This window comes from Xenopus laevis, chromosome 3L (assembly GCF_017654675.1).
Source record: "Xenopus laevis strain J_2021 chromosome 3L, Xenopus_laevis_v10.1, whole genome shotgun sequence".
In the NCBI taxonomy this organism is placed as follows: Eukaryota; Metazoa; Chordata; class Amphibia; order Anura; family Pipidae; genus Xenopus; species Xenopus laevis.
This window is the reverse complement of record NC_054375.1, coordinates 17252521-17271731: the sequence shown is the minus strand read 5'-3', so window position 1 is coordinate 17271731 and position 19211 is coordinate 17252521. Positions and strand designations below refer to the sequence as shown.

At 42.3% G+C, this 19211-nt stretch overlaps 2 protein-coding genes across 2 annotated transcripts in view; both read right to left on the bottom strand.

The window, feature by feature from the left end:
* The window catches only part of LOC108710754 (nuclear receptor-interacting protein 2), a 15083-nt gene extending 12207 nt beyond the window's left edge, over positions 1 to 2876 (bottom strand). The window contains exons 1-2 of the mRNA XM_018251915.2: positions 2380 to 2876; positions 140 to 337 (exon numbers count right to left, since the gene is read on the bottom strand). Coding sequence (XP_018107404.1) covers positions 140 to 337; positions 2380 to 2562 — 381 coding nt within the window. The 5' untranslated portion in view covers positions 2563 to 2876. The remainder of the gene's footprint in view (positions 1 to 139; positions 338 to 2379) is intronic.
* Positions 2877 to 3678: 802 nt separating this feature from the next.
* Positions 3679 to 19161, bottom strand: LOC108710753 (testis-expressed protein 52). Its single transcript, XM_018251913.2, has 3 exons — positions 18873 to 19161; positions 6697 to 7197; positions 3679 to 5706 (listed from the first exon to the last, which is right to left on the bottom strand). The coding sequence occupies exons 2-3, from the start codon at positions 7191 to 7193 to the stop codon at positions 5493 to 5495; spliced, it is 711 nt and encodes a 236-aa protein (XP_018107402.1). The 5' UTR covers positions 7194 to 7197; positions 18873 to 19161; the 3' UTR covers positions 3679 to 5492.
* Positions 19162 to 19211: the final 50 nt, after the last annotated feature.

Here is a 19211-nt window from a genome sequence, read left to right as displayed (position 1 = left end):
TTAAGTGACACCTATCTATAGGTAACAGATTCTCCCTTTTGGGTAACACATAAGATTTCCATTAGTCTTAACTGCCCTACACCAATCAAGGCTCATTACTTTATAAGCATGTATACAAGCAGTTGCTTGGGGGTTGTACCTTGCATGGTATGAGCAAAGCTTGTTCTTTCCAGGCACAGAGGGTCTCCCCGTCTGACTGAGTTGGTTGTATCCTCTTGTCGCCCTGTGGGGGTGGGTCGGTTCCCTTGATGCACGGTGGAATTGGAAGTTCTTGGTCACTGCTTTCAGTGCTTAGGCTGCCTCCCAGGAGACGCCTCTGTATCACACTGTGTGGTTGCTGCAATTAAATAGGATTAAAGAGCTGGAAATCCTGTTCAGATAGCACTTATTGCATTAGCAATGCGGCTCCCCTTTTACCAGCTCCAACGCTAAAGTTGTAAGCACAGACCGGGAGAGGGGGGGGTGGCATCTCGGTGGTAGTAGCCCCATGATCACTCCTGACTACACCCTTCCATTTGTCCTTGAATACCCTCTTTTAGACCTGGTCCCCCACCCCCTGCTAAATGCGCCATCACGTGACCCAGAAATACCCTAGGGATCTGTTTTTGGAAATTGAGGCAATGCCCGGGCATGCATAATGTCACACTGATAATCATCCCGTCCATATGCTTCTGCCAAGAGAAGGCATTTTTTGGAGCACAACAGGTGTCCCTAGAGTTGGATTTCCAATGCACCCCCTCGTTAGAGCTGGCTAAAAACCTGCTAGAGGCTTATTATTTGCATTTGTCAGAATTAACTGTCTATAAGAGACTGACTAATCTCCAGATTTTAGTCCAAATACATGAGACATCTCCTCTCATTGCTAAATATCACACATTTCAGGTTTATCACGTGATTATTAGGATCGAGAATGTCAGCCCTTGTTTTTCTGAGCATTTACTGCTTTGATCAGTGCGTTAAATTAATTCAGGATTAATAAAGTAATATTCAATGGAATGAATGCCTTCAATTTCCAATAACCGATCCGTATGGCTGTTCAGGGTCAGGTGGTGGAGTGCTTGGCAGGGGGACAACCAACTCCAAAAGGATTTACTGGGCAGGGGTCAAGCACAGACAGAAGGATGTAGTGGGAGGGGCCAAGACTGAAAAATGGGTGGGGCACCTGTTACTTTACCAGAAGTAGGTGGTTTGACAAATGGTATAGACAATTCACTACTCTCTATGGCAATGGTGGGACTTTAGGGGGCCCAACCTGAAGGTCATTTAGGTTAAAAATTACAAACAATGCGTATATGATGTCTTCCACTAGGGGGGCCCAACTAAATATTTTACTGCAAAAGGGGGCCAAAACCCAAAGTCTTTGACCTTTGACTTATGGGGTCAACACACCCTCTGGAAAGATGCAACCAATCATTTTAAACTAAAAGGACAGTCAGCAGTGTTAAAGAAATTCAGGGGGATTTTGTCTACACTCCCAGAATATCCTGTCCACTTCCTTAATGTTTTATTCTTATAATGAATGGTCATCCACATTTAGTAAAATTGCATTTGCTTAGTAGCCCTGTGTAACCACCTTTCTCAGCAGTCCCAGGCAAAGCTGGCTATACACAGGCCGATAAAAGCTGCTGTCAGACCGAGTCTGCGGGTGTGGGGCCCTCCGAAGGGCTTCCCCGATCGATATCTGGCTGAAAGTCGGTCAGATGTTGATCAGGCAGGGTTAAAAATCCCATTGGATCACTGCCGCATCTGTTTGTAGATGCAGTCCCGTGATCCGACCACCCGTATTGGCAGCATTATTATCTGATCATTGGGCCCTAGGGCACCACGATCGGATCAGTCCGATACCGCCCACCTCAATGTGGGCATATCGGCGAGTGATCCACTTGTTTGGTGAAATCACCAAACGAGTGGATCTCTACATGTATGGCCACCTTTAAGCTGGCCATATACAGCTGATAAAAGTTGCTGTCAGACTGAGTCAGCTTATTGGCTCATGTGTGGGGCCCTCAACGGGCTTTTCCGATCAATAGCTGGCCAAAAGTCGTGTAGGGTTCGTTTATGCAGTCCCGCGATCTGACCACCCGTATTCCATATATTATGATCAGCCCCATATCGCCCACCTCAATGTGACTTGTGCAGAAGAGTGGAAACAGAAATTTCACCCTAATTGCCCAACATGGCAGCACAGAAATCATTGCAGTCTGCAGTCTGCAGCATGCACCTATATGAATGGCTAAGTAGCCATGTAAGATGTGAATCCAGTCCATCACGCTTTGAGTCCTATCGACAACAAACATTACATGCGGTTCCCACCTGCGCTGGGAGTTGCTCTCTGTTCCCCTAACTCCGTGCCCTCACCCTCACCCCACCCTGGCTCACCAGATCTTTACTGGTCCCCAGTCTCCTGAGCTGGTCCAGCGGCAGCAGATCTGCAGAATCCTTGTGCACAAACTGTGTGGCTTGTTTGAGTCGTCTCTGTTGGTGCAGAATAGCCGAGCTCCGCAGATCCTTTTCCCTCTTTGGGGAGTCCCCGGTCCTTGCGTCTCTCCCAACTCCCTGCATGGTGCGGGTTCAGGATAATAACACAGATGCCAAATACTCCAAATATTCCCTTGCAAAACTGTAAATGTTCCTCTCTCTCTCCCTCTCTCTCCTCTTATTGCTTTATGATGCTCTTCCCCCCATACACCCTGCTGGTACTTCTCCCTCTATCTCTCTGCCTCCATCCCTTCTCTTTCTCTCCCTTCCTTTTGTCTGTCTCTCCTCTCTGGTATTCAGGGGATTCCTCTCTCTCTGTTCCCTCCTCCTGCTCTGCAGTGATACCCCTGCTGTACCTCCCTCATCTCTTCCTTCTCTCTTCTGCTGTGATCTCTCTGCTCCAATCTCTCTACAAACCCCTCCCCCCCTCATTTCCCCCTAAATCTTCCCTTTCCCCTTTAACTGCTTCTTGCATTCATCCATTCCCCAGCACTCCTGTGTTTGGCAGCCCCACCCACTGGAGCAACAAATTCCGGTCCTCAGCACATTGTTGCACTGACAGTAGGAGTTGGATTGTGTTTTCTGGTGCTACAGAGGCAGTTTGGGCTCCTGTCTCCCAGCCTTAAATTTACCCCATACAGCTCTTTTTATACAATGGCAAGCAGCTCTGCGAATCCCAGTTCTTAGCTGCAGCTATAATAACCACTTAGAGCATAACCAAGATATATATATATATATATATATATATATATATATATATATATATATATATATATATATATATATATATATGACACCTGTGGGGCACCCACACTTATTGGTCCATGCAACCCTGCCTGCCTTTGCACCCCAGGCACCAATAAGCTATTGAATTGTGGGGGGGACAAGGAACTGGGGGACATGGGCACTGGGGAATACAGGTATGGGATATGTAATCCAAAAAATCATTATATTTTACCCAATAATTCAAATTTTAAAAAATGTTTAATTTTTTCTCTGTAATAATAAAACAGTAGCTTGTACTTGATCCAAACTAAGATATAATTAATCCTTATTGGAAACCATTTTATTGGGTTTATTTAATTTACATGATTTTCTAGTAGACTTAAGGTATAAAGATCTAAATTACGGAAAGGTCTGTTATCTGGAAACCCCCAGGTCTTGAGCATTCTGGATACCAGGTCTCATACTTGTGCTGTGTATAGGGAATACTGTGTATTTAGCAGCTGCAGGATCAGATTAGAGCACAATGCATTGCTGTTGTTTCTGGCAGTTGAAGGGTTAATCTGTCACAGGGGAAAAGATTTAGGGGCAGAGCTGTGGCCCTGTTGGGAATGTTGATGGGCAGAGGGTGAGACTTGCCAAAATAAGCTTAACCCATGAGTCAGCACTGATCGTGGACTTGGGAACTTGTAGAAATATTTGGATGGAGGAACAGACAGGTTCCCACATCTCTAAGAATAACCCACGCTCTTACTATAAATCACCAACTGCATCTGTATATCTCCTAGCTGGCAGGGGTTCAGGAGGAAGGGGCCAGGGGCAATGTAGAAAATCATGGGCCCACTATCAGGGATGATTTCATTAATCAGGGAAACACAACTCCCAGTACCCTTGTGACAGCTGTCTGATTTGTGAGTTATTTTCTGTACAGATGGGCAGCCACTACAAGAGGGAGGAGGTGCTTTTTTTGCTCAGCGAATTATATGAGGGAGCAAAGGGTATCTTGTCACCCTAGGCCTTTGTAGCCTTGCACCAAATCTTGGATTTGTAATAATGATTTTGTAATCGTCCGTGAACATGCCATAGTTTATTAACACAACTGATGACATCACACATAAAATCCATGACATCACCATTAACAAATGGGTGTCCTACAGTGGTTTAAGCTTTCAACTTTGATAATGAATGGGTGTAAAGTAAAATTGGCTCCAAGAACAGGATCCATTAACCAATCACATCTTGTCTCTGCATAACTACAGTTTAATTGGCCTAATCACTAGAATTTATTTAGCGTGAGTTCAGTAGGGGCACTGCCAGATTTATACCCCTCTGGTGCCCCTTGAAGAGAAGAGAGATTTCCATGTGGGTGAAATGAGGAGCAATTGCCCTGTGTGTGGCGGAGCCCTGCAGAACACGAGCTTTAGGCGGCAACAAAATTTGGACCTTTCAGACCATTCTGCACATAGGAAAATGTAGATACTGTTATGCAATTGGTCTGCTTAGGCAGCTATTCAGGGGCTCATGTCTCACAAATTGGCATGGTCCTACGAATTAGGGATAGAAGACACATGCTTCTTCTTGACACCTCCTCACTAGGTGGGAGATTTATGGAGAATGCCTTCAAGATACTTCTGGAAGTCGAGTTATGTTTTGGTAATTGCCCTATTGGAATTGGGGCCCTAAAAAATATTGATCATCGACTAATCTGACCAGTCCACCCCTGATTTGCCCCAACTCCACCCCTTTCTCTGACGTGAGGGACCCCTATGGGACCCAGACAACCAATCAGATTGGCCCTATGGTAATCTGACACAGAACAACCACTCAATTAATGGGGTTATTAACTGTTAGTATGTTGCAGAGTGTGATATTCTGAGACAATTTGCACTTGGTTTTCATTTTTTTTATTATTTGTTTTTTTAAGTTATTTAGATTTTTATGCAGCAGCTCTCCAGTTTGCAATTTCAGCCATCTGTTGCAAGGGTTCAAATTACCCTAGCAACCATGCACTGATTTGAATAAAATACTGATTTAAAACTGATTTGAAATAAAATAAAAAAAGCAATAGACACAATGGATCTCTACCGCACAGAGCTTACGATCTAAGCATCTGGTGCCTCAGGACAGAGAGGTTATTTTTCAAAAGCTGCTGGGACCTCAGTAGGGCTTGAACCCAGAACTCCCTGAGCCATGGTCCAGTAATTTAATTACTAAATACTTTTATGTTGGTTCTGAACCTCGTGTATCCACATCAGGAGAATTCCCTTTATGTCACATTATCCCATGATCTTCTATGGTGACTCCCTAGGGGTTGGGATCCTGCTGTTGTTGGGGACCACACTCCTTGCCGAGCCTTGCAGATCCTTGTACCTCTGCTGGATCAGCTTCTTATGTAGATTATTCTCCTGGAGGGTAATTTTGTGGGTTTCATTCAGTGGTTTCAGGTTGCTGGGTAGATCTGCTGCCTTGGGGGTAGAAACGTCTATGGACCTTCGTTCAGCATATCTGCCCAGGGGAAAATCAGAAAGTGAGTATATAAATACATATGGATATGAAAGGGGTGGTTCACCTATAAGTTAACTTTTAGTATGTTATAGAATGGCTAATTCTAAGCACTTTTCAGTCTTCTTTGTTTTTTTAAATAGTTTTTTACCTTTTTTATCTGACTCCTTCCAGCTTTCAAATAGGGTCGCTGACCTCATCTAAAACAAATGCTAATTTATAGTGGTGATGTGCAGATTCGGGGGAGTTTAGTTGCCCAGCGACATCTGGAAACTAATCGTTCTGAATGCCATCCCGTCGGCGATTCACATTCTTGCTGGCAGAAAAGGCTTTTTTCGGGGATATTAGTTGCCCGAACAAGAGGAGATTTGTCGATGGGCGACTAATCTCCCCTGAGTCTGCAACCACCCGAAGGCAACAAATTTATTATTATGGCTACTTTTTATTACTCATCTTTCTATTTAGGCTTGTAATAATACAGTCTCTTATTTAAATCAATGCATGGTTGCTAGGGTTATTTGGACCCTAGTAACCAGATTGCTGAAATTGCAAACTGGAGAACTGCTGAATAAAAAAAGCTAAATCACCACAGATAATAAAAAATGAAAACCAATTGCAAAATTGTCTACATCATATTAAAACTTAAACTCAAAGGATAACAACCCTTTTAATGACTGCCGATAGGATAAGCACAGGGGCAATTTAATATATTGTCACAGGTTGGTGTGATGGCTTTAAGGCTTCTGCAACTGAATCATCAGTGAACATGTAACATTAAAGGGGACGTTAACCTTGCATTACTGTTTCTCCAATATATCAAGGACTAAAGTAGGGAGCTGTAGTCCAGCCACGCAAAAATGGCACAGTAATCTCCCTATGTTACATACAGATGTAGCAACAGCAGTGACGATTCTCAAATGAGAATTGTCTTGCATCTGTGATTAAGGCTGTGATACTGATGAAGAAGTGGTCATAAAAGACTTTAGCCCTCACCTCTTAAAGCCTTTAGGTGGAATGATGTTCCCTTGAACATCTGTAGGAGGAACTCTCGACTGAGTGAGCACCCTTAATTTTGGAGATTCTCTCTCTTGTTTCCAGGCACTGCGGCACAGTGCAAACTTCTGCCATGTATTGCCCTCCATACGGGAAGGAGGTGGTATTGGACCCCGGCCAAAGGCAGCCTGTGGGGCTGTTGTTAGCTGCCTCCATACAGAACTGTTGTAGGGTTTGTCAGGGTGCAGTGGCAAGAGTGGGGGCAGCCGGCTGATCTCCAGCCACATTAGGTACCTAGGGGTAGGAGAGAGAGGGACATTAACCTGTTGGGGGTGCCGCACTATCCTCAGCATGTCCATCTTGGCCTCTGTGAAGGGAGGACTTTGGTGAAGAATTCTGTGTTGGCCCCGTGGGGTGAAGCCAATGTAATGGACAGGAGGATCCGGCAGCAGAGCTTCTGGAGATGAAGGACATGATAGAAGGGAGGAGTCCAGCATTATCCTGGCAAAAAAAATACAGCATTTATATGGCAACTCAATTAGGTATCCCTGGCAAGTCATTTAAAGGGTTGAACATAGTATGTTACAAAATATTCAGTTCAAAGCAACTTTTCAATTGGTCTTCATTATTTAGAATTTTTTTTAGACATTTGCCTTCTTCTTCTGACTCTTTCCAGCTTTCAAATGGGGGTCACTCACCCCATCTAAAATCAAATGCTCTGTAAGGCTACACATTTATTGTTCAAAAATGGAAAGGTGGCACTCTGGTTAAAAGGTTACAGACCAACATCACCTAACGCATTTCCGGAGTAACTCCCTTAATCATTAAGCCTATGATTAAGGTAGTTACTTATGAAACGCGTCAGGTGATGTTGGTCAGTGACCTTTTTCTTTTAACCGGAGTGCCGCCTTTCCATTTTTTGAGCAAATACTGTTTCAATGGGAACAATGGTGGCAGAGCACCCAGAACACAAAAATGGAGCTACACTAAAAACACACAGGGGGTGAGTTTGGAGCAGCCTAAATTGTTTTTTTTTTACACATTTATTGGTTTTGCTACTTTTTATTACTCATCTTTCTGTCCAGGCCCTCTCCTATTCATATACCATTTGAACAATGCATGGTTGCTAGGGGTCATTTTGGATTTTCATTGGTTGCTCAATATGTGCACAATATGGAAATCAGGTGATGTTTGCATATTGGCTCATTGTACCCATGTGTGCCCCAGTATGGCTGCCCCCACCAGGAGTGAGGGCAGAGGACACAACACACAGTGGGGTCCTATTTTTGAAAAAAAAAAAAAAACAGTTTTCTGCAATAGATGCCCTGACTATTGTTACTACTAGAGATGCAGGGGGTGCAACTGCACCCAGGTCCACACCCGCCATGGGACCCAATGTTGGCAGCAGCAGTGGTAAGGAGGCCCAATTGCAAATGTTGCACCAGGCCTGATGATACCTAGTTCAACTACTAGATCAGCAGAACTCTCTGGTGAAGTGTCTTGCATACTTAATTACGTCTTTGGTCACATTCTCTAGGGAACCAATGGGAGCAATAGTGCAAGTTTCTGGAGAGTTTAAAGAAAAGGTCCAGCAGCAACTGCGTGCTCAATTCGGGCATGCCGGCTTTAATTGCGGGCTAGGCTCGGCAGCCCAGTTTAGGACTGTCCGTGGCTTGGTTCTGTTCTGGGCAGCGGCCCGCTGGTTGGGGACCCTGGCCTGCATCATATTAAAATGTTATTTTAAGGTGAACTTCCCCTTTAAAACAATTCAAGGATTTATTGGAACATGGATTAGGAATAACACAGAGGGCTGAGGTTCTAAATGCAAATTAAGAATTATATTTGAATTATATTTGATTGTGTTTCAGCAAATATGAGATAGCTATTACTTCTTGGCGATGCTTTCCTCCCTCCCATACCTTCAGGATATGCTTTATTACTAAATTAGCAGCAAGGCTGGCTGTTCCTGAGTAATCAGCACCATTATTCACATAATTACAATTAGAGCCCATCATCCGGCTTGCTGGAGATGTTATTAGGTTGTACGTCTCTATGGCAGCTTCATGCTGGAGATTTCCTTTCCAAATCTAAGTTTCTTGATAAAAGCTTTCCTGGCCATCCCCCGTCAACATGAAAAAAGTAACTGATGATTGTTGCAGATCCTTTATGCGATGTGCGCTTCTGGGTTGGAGCATTGATGCCTTTATGACGTAGATGTCTTTAAAGGGATTTAGCGCCAGTCGACCCGCGCCCTTGTTGCCCTGCAATTCTATGCAAAATGGACCCGCTGCCTCTAAAAGAGAGGTTCTCCCAAACCTGTGTGGTGAAGTAACCTGTGTTTCAAAAAGAACTCCAATACTTTGCTAAATGTGCATATTATTTCTTTTTTCCGCTGAAAAAAGAAATAATATGCACATTTAGCAAAGTATTGGAGTTTTTTTGTTCTTGTCTGCCCTTGTGGATGAGCCTAGCAGGAAGCATGATAAACAGCAAGCGGAGAAACGCTGTAAAGCATGCCATAGGCCAGCACTGAAGGATAAAAGAGTTTGTAGAGATTGTTTCAATGAATATATCTCCAAGGATTTAGATCCCTCATTTGTAGGGGATCCTCAGATCCAGGACTCAGCTGGTCCATCCACTTCAGCAGCCCTTCCTGATCATCAATCTCTTATGCAGGGCAGGATTTACATAGTGGGTCCCCCTAGGCCCACTGCCGTTCGTCGCCCCTGTCCCCATTCCTTTTTTGTGCAAATTTTCATCATCTGGACTGGAGCAATGGGGATTGTCGCACAGGAAATTTTTTGAATCAATGTCGGTGTGGTTGGGCAGCATGCCGCCCCCCTAAAATCATGCCGCCCTATGCCCGGGCCTAGGTGGCCTTTCCACAAATCCGGGCCTGCTCTTATGTTATGGATTAAGGAGGTTGTGTCTCAGACCATTAAAGAGACAGTACTAACTACTTCTGAACCATCTGTTGGGGGTAGAGTCATCTATTCAACAAATTTCTTCTGGTAATACCTCATCTTCAGAAGAGGAGGAGACAAGTGAGGAAATTTCAGTCTTTGACCAAAAGCATCTCAATCCTTTCATTAAAGCTGTTAAGGCGCACCTTTAATTTGGAGGAAATGGAGCAACCATACACTTCCCTTCTTTTTTCTAAAAAGAAAAAGTTGGTTTTTCCAATTCATAAGGAAATACAAGATCTCATTCAGGTTGAATGGACAAAGATTTCTAAGAGAATTCCGGTGGAGAAAAAATTGAAAGGATGTATCCTTTTGCTGATGATATCCAAGAGATATGGAATACTCCTCCTTTGGTGGATGCCCCAGTGGCCAGACTTTCGAGGAAAACTGCCTTACCAATAGATGACATCTCTGCCCTAAAGCACCCTATGGATCACCGTATAGAAACAGAGTTAAAGAAGTGTTACATGTCTTCTGGTGCAGCCTATAAACCTTCAGTGGCACTGGTCTCAGTTACTAAAGCTCTCTCCTTGAGGGTTGAGAATCTTGAATAGGTGGTCAAGGATAAAGTTCAGAGGATAAAGATTTTGGAGGGCCTGGGAGATTTTAGGTTGGCGGCTAATTTTTGTCTCGAAGCAGTGGCGGTCATTCGTCCAGGAGATTGGCTAGCATCCTTGGAAGCGTACCTGCATAAGGCTATAGAGCCTCATAGTATCAGAGATATCTATGGTTCTCTTTACAGAATCAACACTTTCAATTCTGCTGCCTTCCCTTTGGTCTGGCTACCTGTAAGGGCACTCACCCTGGTGGTCCTGCCACGTGATCCATCTTGTGGCGCTGCTCGCACTGTTCTGCCTTATGGCGCACGCGGTGTGCACTTCCGGGTTTTACACGCGCAATGTTGCTGGCATCATGACATGATCACTCAATTGTGCGAGATTTAAAGGTACTTAAAGGGATTTTTCATTCATACTCATTGCTGTTGTCTGGTTCTACTTAGTAGTTTCCTGGGTGCATTTTCTGTATTATCTGATTCCTGTTTTGACTCCTGCCTGCCTGACTATTCTGAATTCTGTGATCCTGACCCTTGGCTGTCTAACTATTCTGAACTCTGTAATACTGACCTGTGCCTGCCTGACCATTCTGAAAGATCTTCCGGTTTTGACCCTTGCCTGTCTGACTTCACTTGAACTCTGCCTGCACCGACCTGGTCTGTCCGACTCTGTCTATTCCAAGAACTGTGCTTTCCGTCCAAAACCTAGCTAACAATTGTGCCCCTTTCCTCGTCCAGAACCTTCGCTTGGTTCCTCTCTTATTAAGACCTGGCGGCATCTGATTAGCAAAGGGCTCCTCCGAAGTGAAAGGCAGCTGTTAAAGGCAGAAGCAAGATCCGAGACCAAAGAGACTAGCAACAGTTCTGGATATTGGGTACAGTTCGTGACACTACCTCTCCTCGAATATTCACAAAGGTATTGGTAGTAATCATCGCCAAATTGAGACAGGAGGAGATAGAAGTTTACCATTACCTAGATGATCTCTTTCTAGTAGCCTCCACCACTCTGCTTGCCAATCTCCAGAGAACCAGGATAGTATTGGAGAGGTTTGCCTGGATCATATATTTAGCAAAGAGTCAGTTGATTCCAGCCCAAAAGAGGATTTTTCTAGGAGCCCAGATAGACATCTAATTGGGGCTTGTTTATCTTCCTCGAGAGAAGATCGACTGAATGATTCTTCAGATAACACAGTTTCAGTAGCAGTCAGTGGTATCAGTGAGGAAATTTATGAGCTTATTGGGTCTTCTAACATCAATGATCGGCCTTGTCAGGTGGGCCAAGTGGAGGATGAGAACGATCCAGGTTTCCTTTCTCGACCAGTGGGATTCCTTAAGGCAAGATTGGTCCCAGAGGATTCGGATTACCCGGAAATATCTAGGGTGGTGGAGTGTGCCCAGCAATCTCTGAGGAGAGCTTCCTCTCGAGGAGCCAGCCTGGATAGAAGTGTTTAACGATACCTCTGGCATAGGTTGGGGTGCACATCTTTCGAATTTTTCAACTCTAGGGAGATGGTTGGAGAATCTTTCCCAAGTCCGTTCCAACATCCTGGAGTTCAGGGCTGTTGTTCAGGCTCTAATCTCCTTCAAGGAAATGCTTCAGGGCTGTGCAGTGAAGGTCAGAACAGACACTGCTGTGGCTGCAGCCTACATCAGAGAACAAGGGGGAACAAGGAGCATGTCATTATTCCGGGAAGTTCTCCCAATCATGGAATGGGCACAGCAGAATCTTCTCGACCTGACATCCCAATACATCCAGGGAGTGATGAACACGGTAGCAGATCAGCTCAGTTGTCATCTCCTATTGGAATGGAGTTTAAACCCGACGTTCTTCGGTTGGATAACCTCCATTTGGGGGCTGCTGGAAGTGGATTTGATGGCAACTCATCTGAACAACGAGATCCCAATTTTTTTCTCCAGGACTCGCTGTCCAGGAGCAACAGTAGTAGATGCGTTCTCTCTGGAACTGGAAGGGCTTTTTGCATATATTTTTCCTCCAATCCCGATAATATTGAAAGTCCTTCAGAGTATCCTCTTAACAAGGATGGAGGTCATAGCAATTCTTCCGGATTGGCCGAAGAGACCATGGTATCCGTTATTGAGGAGTCTTTCAATTAGCGCTGCCTCAGATCCGAGATCTCCTAATCCAGGGCAGATGGGAACACCCGGACCCGATAAATCTCAGATTAAAGGCTTGGAGGTTGAAAGGAGGATCTTAAGGATCTTTTGCTGTTTGGCCAGGAAGAGGTCTCTCAGCCTGGTAGCCCCGTCGGTGACAGAGATTCTTGAATATCTTCAAATGGTCTTGAAAAAGGATTGAGTCTAAGCACCTTTAAAGGCTAAGTTTCTGCTTTATCAGCTATCCTTGAGAAAAGATGGTCTAAAGAACCTTTTATAGAGAGGTTTTTTCAGGCAGTAACAAGAATCTGGCCTCCATCAAGACCTATTTGTCCGTCTTGGGATCTTCTTCTTGTTCTAAAGGCTATGCCTTCTCCTCCTTTCAAACCCTTGGATGACATTTCTTTTTGGTTGTTAACCTTAAAGACTTTCTTTTTGATAGCTCTTACATCTGCTTGGCGAATTAGTGAGCTTCAAGCTCTTTCTGTGGATCCTCCATACACAATTTTTCATAATGAGAAGTAGTTTTAAGACCAGTCCTTGAGTTTTTGCCAAAAGTCGTTTCAAACTTCCATATTAATGAACCAATTGTATTACCTTCACTTAATCCTCCAACTTTCTGTCAGGACAGATCATCACCTGTGGATGTAAAGAGATGTCTGCAGACTTACATCAGCAGAACAGAGAAGATAAGGAAGTGTAAGAAAGTATTCATTATTCCAGAAGGGAAGAAGAAGGGAGAAGCAGCTTTAAGGTCTACGTTAAGTTCATTGATTGTCAAGGCAATAATCCAAGGCTTACGAGAATCAGGGCAGTACACTACCTAAGGGGGTTTGAGCACACTCTACATGAGGTATGGCAGCCTCTTGGGTGCCTTCAGAAGCCATCTGCAGGGCAGCGACATGGGTTACCCCTAATACTTTTATTAAACATTATAAACTATATGTTTTGTCTAGATCTCAGGCCCAGTTTGGGCAATCTATTATATCAGCCATGTCTGTAAATTAAAATGTTTGAGCATTTAGGTGTGTTTTATTCCCTCCCTGACTGATTGCTTGGGTACTGCCCATCAGTTACGTTTTTCATGTTGACGGGGATGGTCAGGAAAAGAGAAAATTAATTCATACTTACCAAAATTTTCTTTTCCTGGCCATCCCCCTGGTCAACAAGACCACCCTATTCTGTGGCTTTATATTAGACTGATTGGTAATTAGAAGGAGGTGGGATTTATAGGTTGAAGATTTAACCATTTCTTCTGTCCAGGCTCAGTACCAGCAGGAAAATACCCCTCAGTTAAGTTTTTCATGTTGACCAGGGGGATGGCCAGGAAAAGAACATTTCGGTAAGTATGAATTAATTTTCTCTTTTAAGGAGCGTAAGGCCAGGCAAGGAATTCCATTGGCTGGGGTCTCACAAGTAAAATTTGGTGCCTGTTCTATATTATAATGTCTGGATTTCAGTAAAGGAATAGGTATGTTATCCAAGGAGAAGGATTTTTTAATTACAGCATAATATCAGCAAGCTGAACTCTGTAATCTCCCTACGTTAAATAGAGGCAATATGGCTGACATAGTACTGGCGGGCAGCATTCTCATTGGAAGATCTGCATATGTAATTATATTTGGCCTGCCTACTTTAGAAAGCTGTTCTCTGCCTTGGATCGTGTACAGTTAAAAGGGTAGTTCACTTTTAAATAAACTTTTAGTATGATGTAGAGAATGATATTCTGTAACAATTTGCAATTGTTATTTATTTTTTATTATTTGTGTTTTTTGAATAAGCATTTCATTTGGCAGCTCTTCTGTTTGCAGTTATAGCAATCTGGTTGCTAGGGTCCAGATTACCCTAGCAACTATACACTGATGTGAACAAGAGGAAAAGGCCTGAATAGAAAGATGAGTAATAAAAAGTAACAATAACAATAAATGTGAAGCATTGTTTTTTAGATGGGTCAGTGACCCCTATTTGAAAGCTGGAAAGCGTCAGAAGAAGAAGGCCAAACATTCAGAAACGATAAAAAATAAATAATGAAAACCAATTGAGAAGTTGCTTAAAATTAGCTATTTTTTCAAATACTAAAAGTTAACTTAAAGGAATAGTTCAGTGTGAAAATAAAAACTGGGTTAATAGAAAGGCTGTGCAAAATAAAAAAATGTTTCTAATATAGTTAGTTAGCCAAAAATGTAATATATAAAGGCTGGAGTGAACAGATGTCAGCCAGAATCCAACTTCCTGCTTTTCAGCTCTATAACTCTGAGATAGTAAGCGACTTGAAGGGGGGCCACATGGTACATTTCTGTTCAGTGAGTTTGCAATCGATCCTCAGCACTCAGCAGCAACAGATATGACCCATGTGGCACCCCATCAAGTCTCTGATTGGTTACTGCCTGGTAGCCAGGGTAACCAGTCAGTGTAAACCAAGAGAGCTGAGCAGGAAGTAGTGTTCTGACTGACTAGTGTTCCAGCCTTTATACATTACATTTTTGGCTAACTAACTATATTAGAAACATTTTTTATTTTGCACAGCCTATCTATTTACCCAGTTTTTATTATTACACTGAACAATTCCTTTAAAGGTGAACCACCGCTTTATATTTAGTATACTGTACAATGGCAAATTCTAAGCAACTTTTCAATTGGTCTTCATTATTTTTTTTATATAGTTTTTTTTTAAATATTTGCCTTTTTCTTCTAACTCTTTCCAGATTTTGAATGGGGTGTTCAGTGACCCCATCTGAAAAACAAATGCTCTGTAAGACTACAAATTATTATTACTACTTTTTATTACTCATCTTTCTATTCAGTCCTCTTCTATTTAAATCTTTTTCAAATCAGTGAATTGTTGTTAAGGTCATTTAGCAACCAGATTGCTTAAATTACAAACTGGGGAGCAGTTGAATAAAAATCTAAATAACTCACAGGTGAACAACCCCTTTAAAGCCAATCTGGCCATTGTTTCAACCGTACATTCACCTGATTTGCATCTGCCCCCAGGGCAGGAGGTGAAGCAGGCAGAATTGTAGATGCCAATCCCACAGTCTTTTATTATCAGATATGCAGAAGAAATTAAGTTGGTGAGACGAGGAATGCCTTGCGAAGTTGCCCTGCTCAGAAATGAAGTTCGAGAAATGACCTTGCTCTTCTTAGGACTGACATATGAGAAGAGTAGTATAACATTTCACTAAACTTAATTTTCTGCAGACTGTGGTTGAAATTAACCACAACGCTGCTATTTCAAATTAATCTTATCAGCTGCGCAAACTCTGTTAATATCTAGAGAAAAATAATTATTCATGCAGAGTACGTCAGTGACCCCCATGTGAAAGCTGGAGAGAGAGTCAGAGGAAGAAGGCAAATAATTCAAAAACTGTAAAAAATAAATATCCAGAATGCTCAGGATTTGGGGTTTTCTGGATAATGGGTCCTTCTGTAATTTGGATCTTTATACCTTAAATGTACTAGAAAATCATGTAAATTTTAAATAAACCCAATAAGCTGGTTTTGTTTCCAATAAGGATTAATTATATCCTAGTTTGTACAAGCTACTGTTTTATCGTTACATAGAAAAATTAAATCATTTTTAAAAATGTTGATTCTTTGGATAAAATGGAGTGTATGGGAGATGACCTTTCCGTAATTAGAAGCTGTAACAGATCCAATATCTGTAAAATGCTAAAGGTGAATAACCCCTTTAATGTCCTGCATACACCAACTTATTTTACACCACTTTTTTTTAGGTTGAAAGGATAAATGCCCCATATTACCATAGTCCATGGTTCTGCTAGAAGCAATTGAAGGCGGATCTGGCAGCATATAAAAGTTACAATGTGCAGTTAGTCAGACAAGAGGTCATTTAAAATGGAAAGTGTATTACATGCACCAATAAAGCTGTCTGTTACCAACCATAAAGGGATACACAGTGACATTAATAAATTTCTAGCGGATAATTGGCAGCACCACTCGGTTTCAGTCTGCGTCGGCACAATCACCAGATCTTTAAAAAGACTTGTTTTTAATGAACTTCTTGTTAAACAGAACCCTCAGACAGATCTTTCAATGTGGCGTTTAATAGGAATAGATCTGACCTTAAAAAAATTATATAGCGTGAAATGCTTTGCAAAGAAATAGTTAGGCCTCTGTGCGTCATATAGAAACCCATTTCTCATTTAAAGGAGAACTAAATCTCAACTAAAGAAGTAGGTAGAAATATTATACATTATATTTTAGGCTTCTGTACCAGCCCAAGGCAACCACAGCCCTTTAGCAGTAAAGATCTGTGTCTCCAAAGATGCCCAAATAGCTCTCCATCTTCTTTTCTGTTGATTCGCTGCACATGCTCTGTGGTGCTGCCACTTACTGAGCTTAGGGACCCACTCACAATACAAAGTACACATAGAATAGAAATGTCACAATATAGGGCTGATTAGTAATTAATACAGATAATTACTACATGGCAGCACAGAAACCAGTGCAACTAGCATCAGAATTTAATAATCAGCCCTGTAGCATCAGTTTATAATACAGACAAACTTAATTTTCTGCTTGATAATTAGTGACGACCCCTAAGCTTAGCTTCTCAACAGCTGCTTAGAGCCCACTGAGCATGTGAGTGTCACAGACACTTTCCAAGATGGTGACGCCCCTGTGACAAGTTTGAAGTCCTAGATCATTGCTGCTATTGAGAAGCTGAAACTTTAGGCTGGTTCCGTATATATTAAATATGGCATTTTAACCACATTAAAATGGATATGGGTAGATGTAGATGAATTTTATATAATGAACTTGCTTTACCAGCTCAAAGGTGTAGAAGCCCGGTAACAGTAATTATCCAGGTCTTCACTGTTGCTCCCAGGAGCTCCCCATCTTGGATCTTGTTAGGCATCTTACGTGTCAGTGGCACGGCACATGCTCAGTGGGCTCTGTGCTGCTGCTGAGAAGCTAAGCTTAGGGGTTGTGGGAAATTACCTAGCTGAAAGTGGGGTTCACCAGTCATAGAAGCTGATGATGCTACAGGGGTGATTATAAAATTCTAATGCAGACTGCACTGATTTCTATGCTGCCATGTTATATGAATCTAGATTAAGATCAGCCTTGTATTCTGACTTTTATATAGGATATATATACAGTATATTATGAGTGGGTCCCTAAGCTCAGTAAGTGACAGCAGCACAGAGCATGTACAGTGAATCAGCAGAAAGAAGATGGGGAGCTTCTGGGGGCATCTTGGTGGTCTTGGGCTATTACATCTTTCTATTCAGGCCTCTCCTATTCATATTCCAGTTTCTTATTAAAATCAATACATGGTTGCTAGGGTAGGTAGACTTGGACCCTAGCAACCAGATTACTGAAATTGCAATCTGGAGAGCTGCTGGATAAAAAGCTAAATATCTAAAAAAAACTAATTATTAAAAATGGAAACCAACTGTAAATTGGCTCAGAATATCACTCTCTACATCATACTAAACTATTTTAAAGGTGAACAACCACTTTAAGAATAGATCTCTGTTGAGCATTAGTTCTCCTTTAATTCCTTGTTTGACTAAATGGAAAATTAGACGCATGCACTTTTTCTTCAATTTGTTGGCATAGCAACATAATTTGTATTATTATTGGCAGTGAGATTGAAATCCCTTTCTATCACATCCCAGTCTTGTGTTGTATTTAAAATAAAAGAAGGGAATGGGACCCATATTTGTCTGGACTTCAGGTTCTGACCCTTGAAACAGAAGTAGAAAAACCAGCAGTGCAGGTAATAACTCACCTTTAAATAAATTTTTGTATGATGTAGAGAATTATATACTGAGACAATCTGCAATAGGCCATAATTTTTTATTATTTCCTGCTTTTGAGTTATTTAGCATTTGTTTTTTAGATGGGCTCAGTGAAGAAGGCACATCATTCAAAAATTATAAAAAAAAAAAAAAAAAGGAAAAATTAAGGTTAAATGAAAATTAGTATATAGCATACTAAAAGTCAACTTAAAAGTGAACCACCCCTTTAACAAACTTGATTGAATAAACCAGTAAGAACAGTAAGAATGAGTGTATATCAGACAAATTGTTTAGAATGACATTTTAGTTCATTGGGCAAATATTTACCCTTTTGCCAATGCAGCCCCCAGGCTCACAAGTGGGTGGGGGTCAGGCCACAGGCAGAAAACTCTGGAGAAGGTTTCCCTTATAAACACTCACAAAGTTGTATCCAGGGAATGGTTTCCCGGATACATTAAGGGGAGATTTATAGACAGTTGGGAAAATTCTCAACCTCATTCCCCTGTTTTCCCCAGGGAACAACTCTCCCCTCCCTTGCCCACATATGCCATAATTGTACAATGTATGTATGCTCTTCAGTGAGACATTCCCATAGGAAGCCTATTGGCCCAGAGACAGCTTTCATGCCCCTGTCATACAAGGGTCACCAGACTCGCTAATGTCCTTATACATAAACAAAATATCGCCAGCACTGATACAGATAGTATACGGCTAAATATTGTCATGAGTCTTTGATGGAAGGTTAGTATCTCTTCATTTGAGCCCCAGACTTACCCCACAAGGAGAAAGCGCAGCAGCTCACACCGGTCCCATTGTCTGTGTTTGTGTACGGAGCCACGGAGACAGTCTCAGCTGGGATAGTGTAAGTAAAAGGTGTGTTTGGGGTGGGGAGAGGAAAGGAGAAATAGCAAAAGGGACAGATTTAGAAAGAATGGCGACAGTCAGACAGGGGAAGGGAAAGGACTGTGACATAGAAGGTATAGTAGGGGGAGATGGTGCCTAAAGTAACAGTGGATAATAGACTCTGGGAAGGGAGTGTGGCTGTGGGATAGCAGGTATAGAAGGGAGAGTTGGTGCCTATAGTAACAGTGGGATAATAGTCTCTTGGAAGGG

Bases quoted from the DNA above. Each gene is read 5' to 3' on its own strand.
- LOC108710753 (XM_018251913.2), bottom strand. From the start codon at position 7,193: ATGCTGGACTCCTCCCTTCTATCATGTCCTTCATCTCCAGAAGCTCTG. The intron at 5,707-6,696 runs GTGAGGGCTAAA...TCCCCTGGGCAG, and splicing joins CCACCTAAAGGCTTTAAGAG to ATATGCTGAACGAAGGTCCA.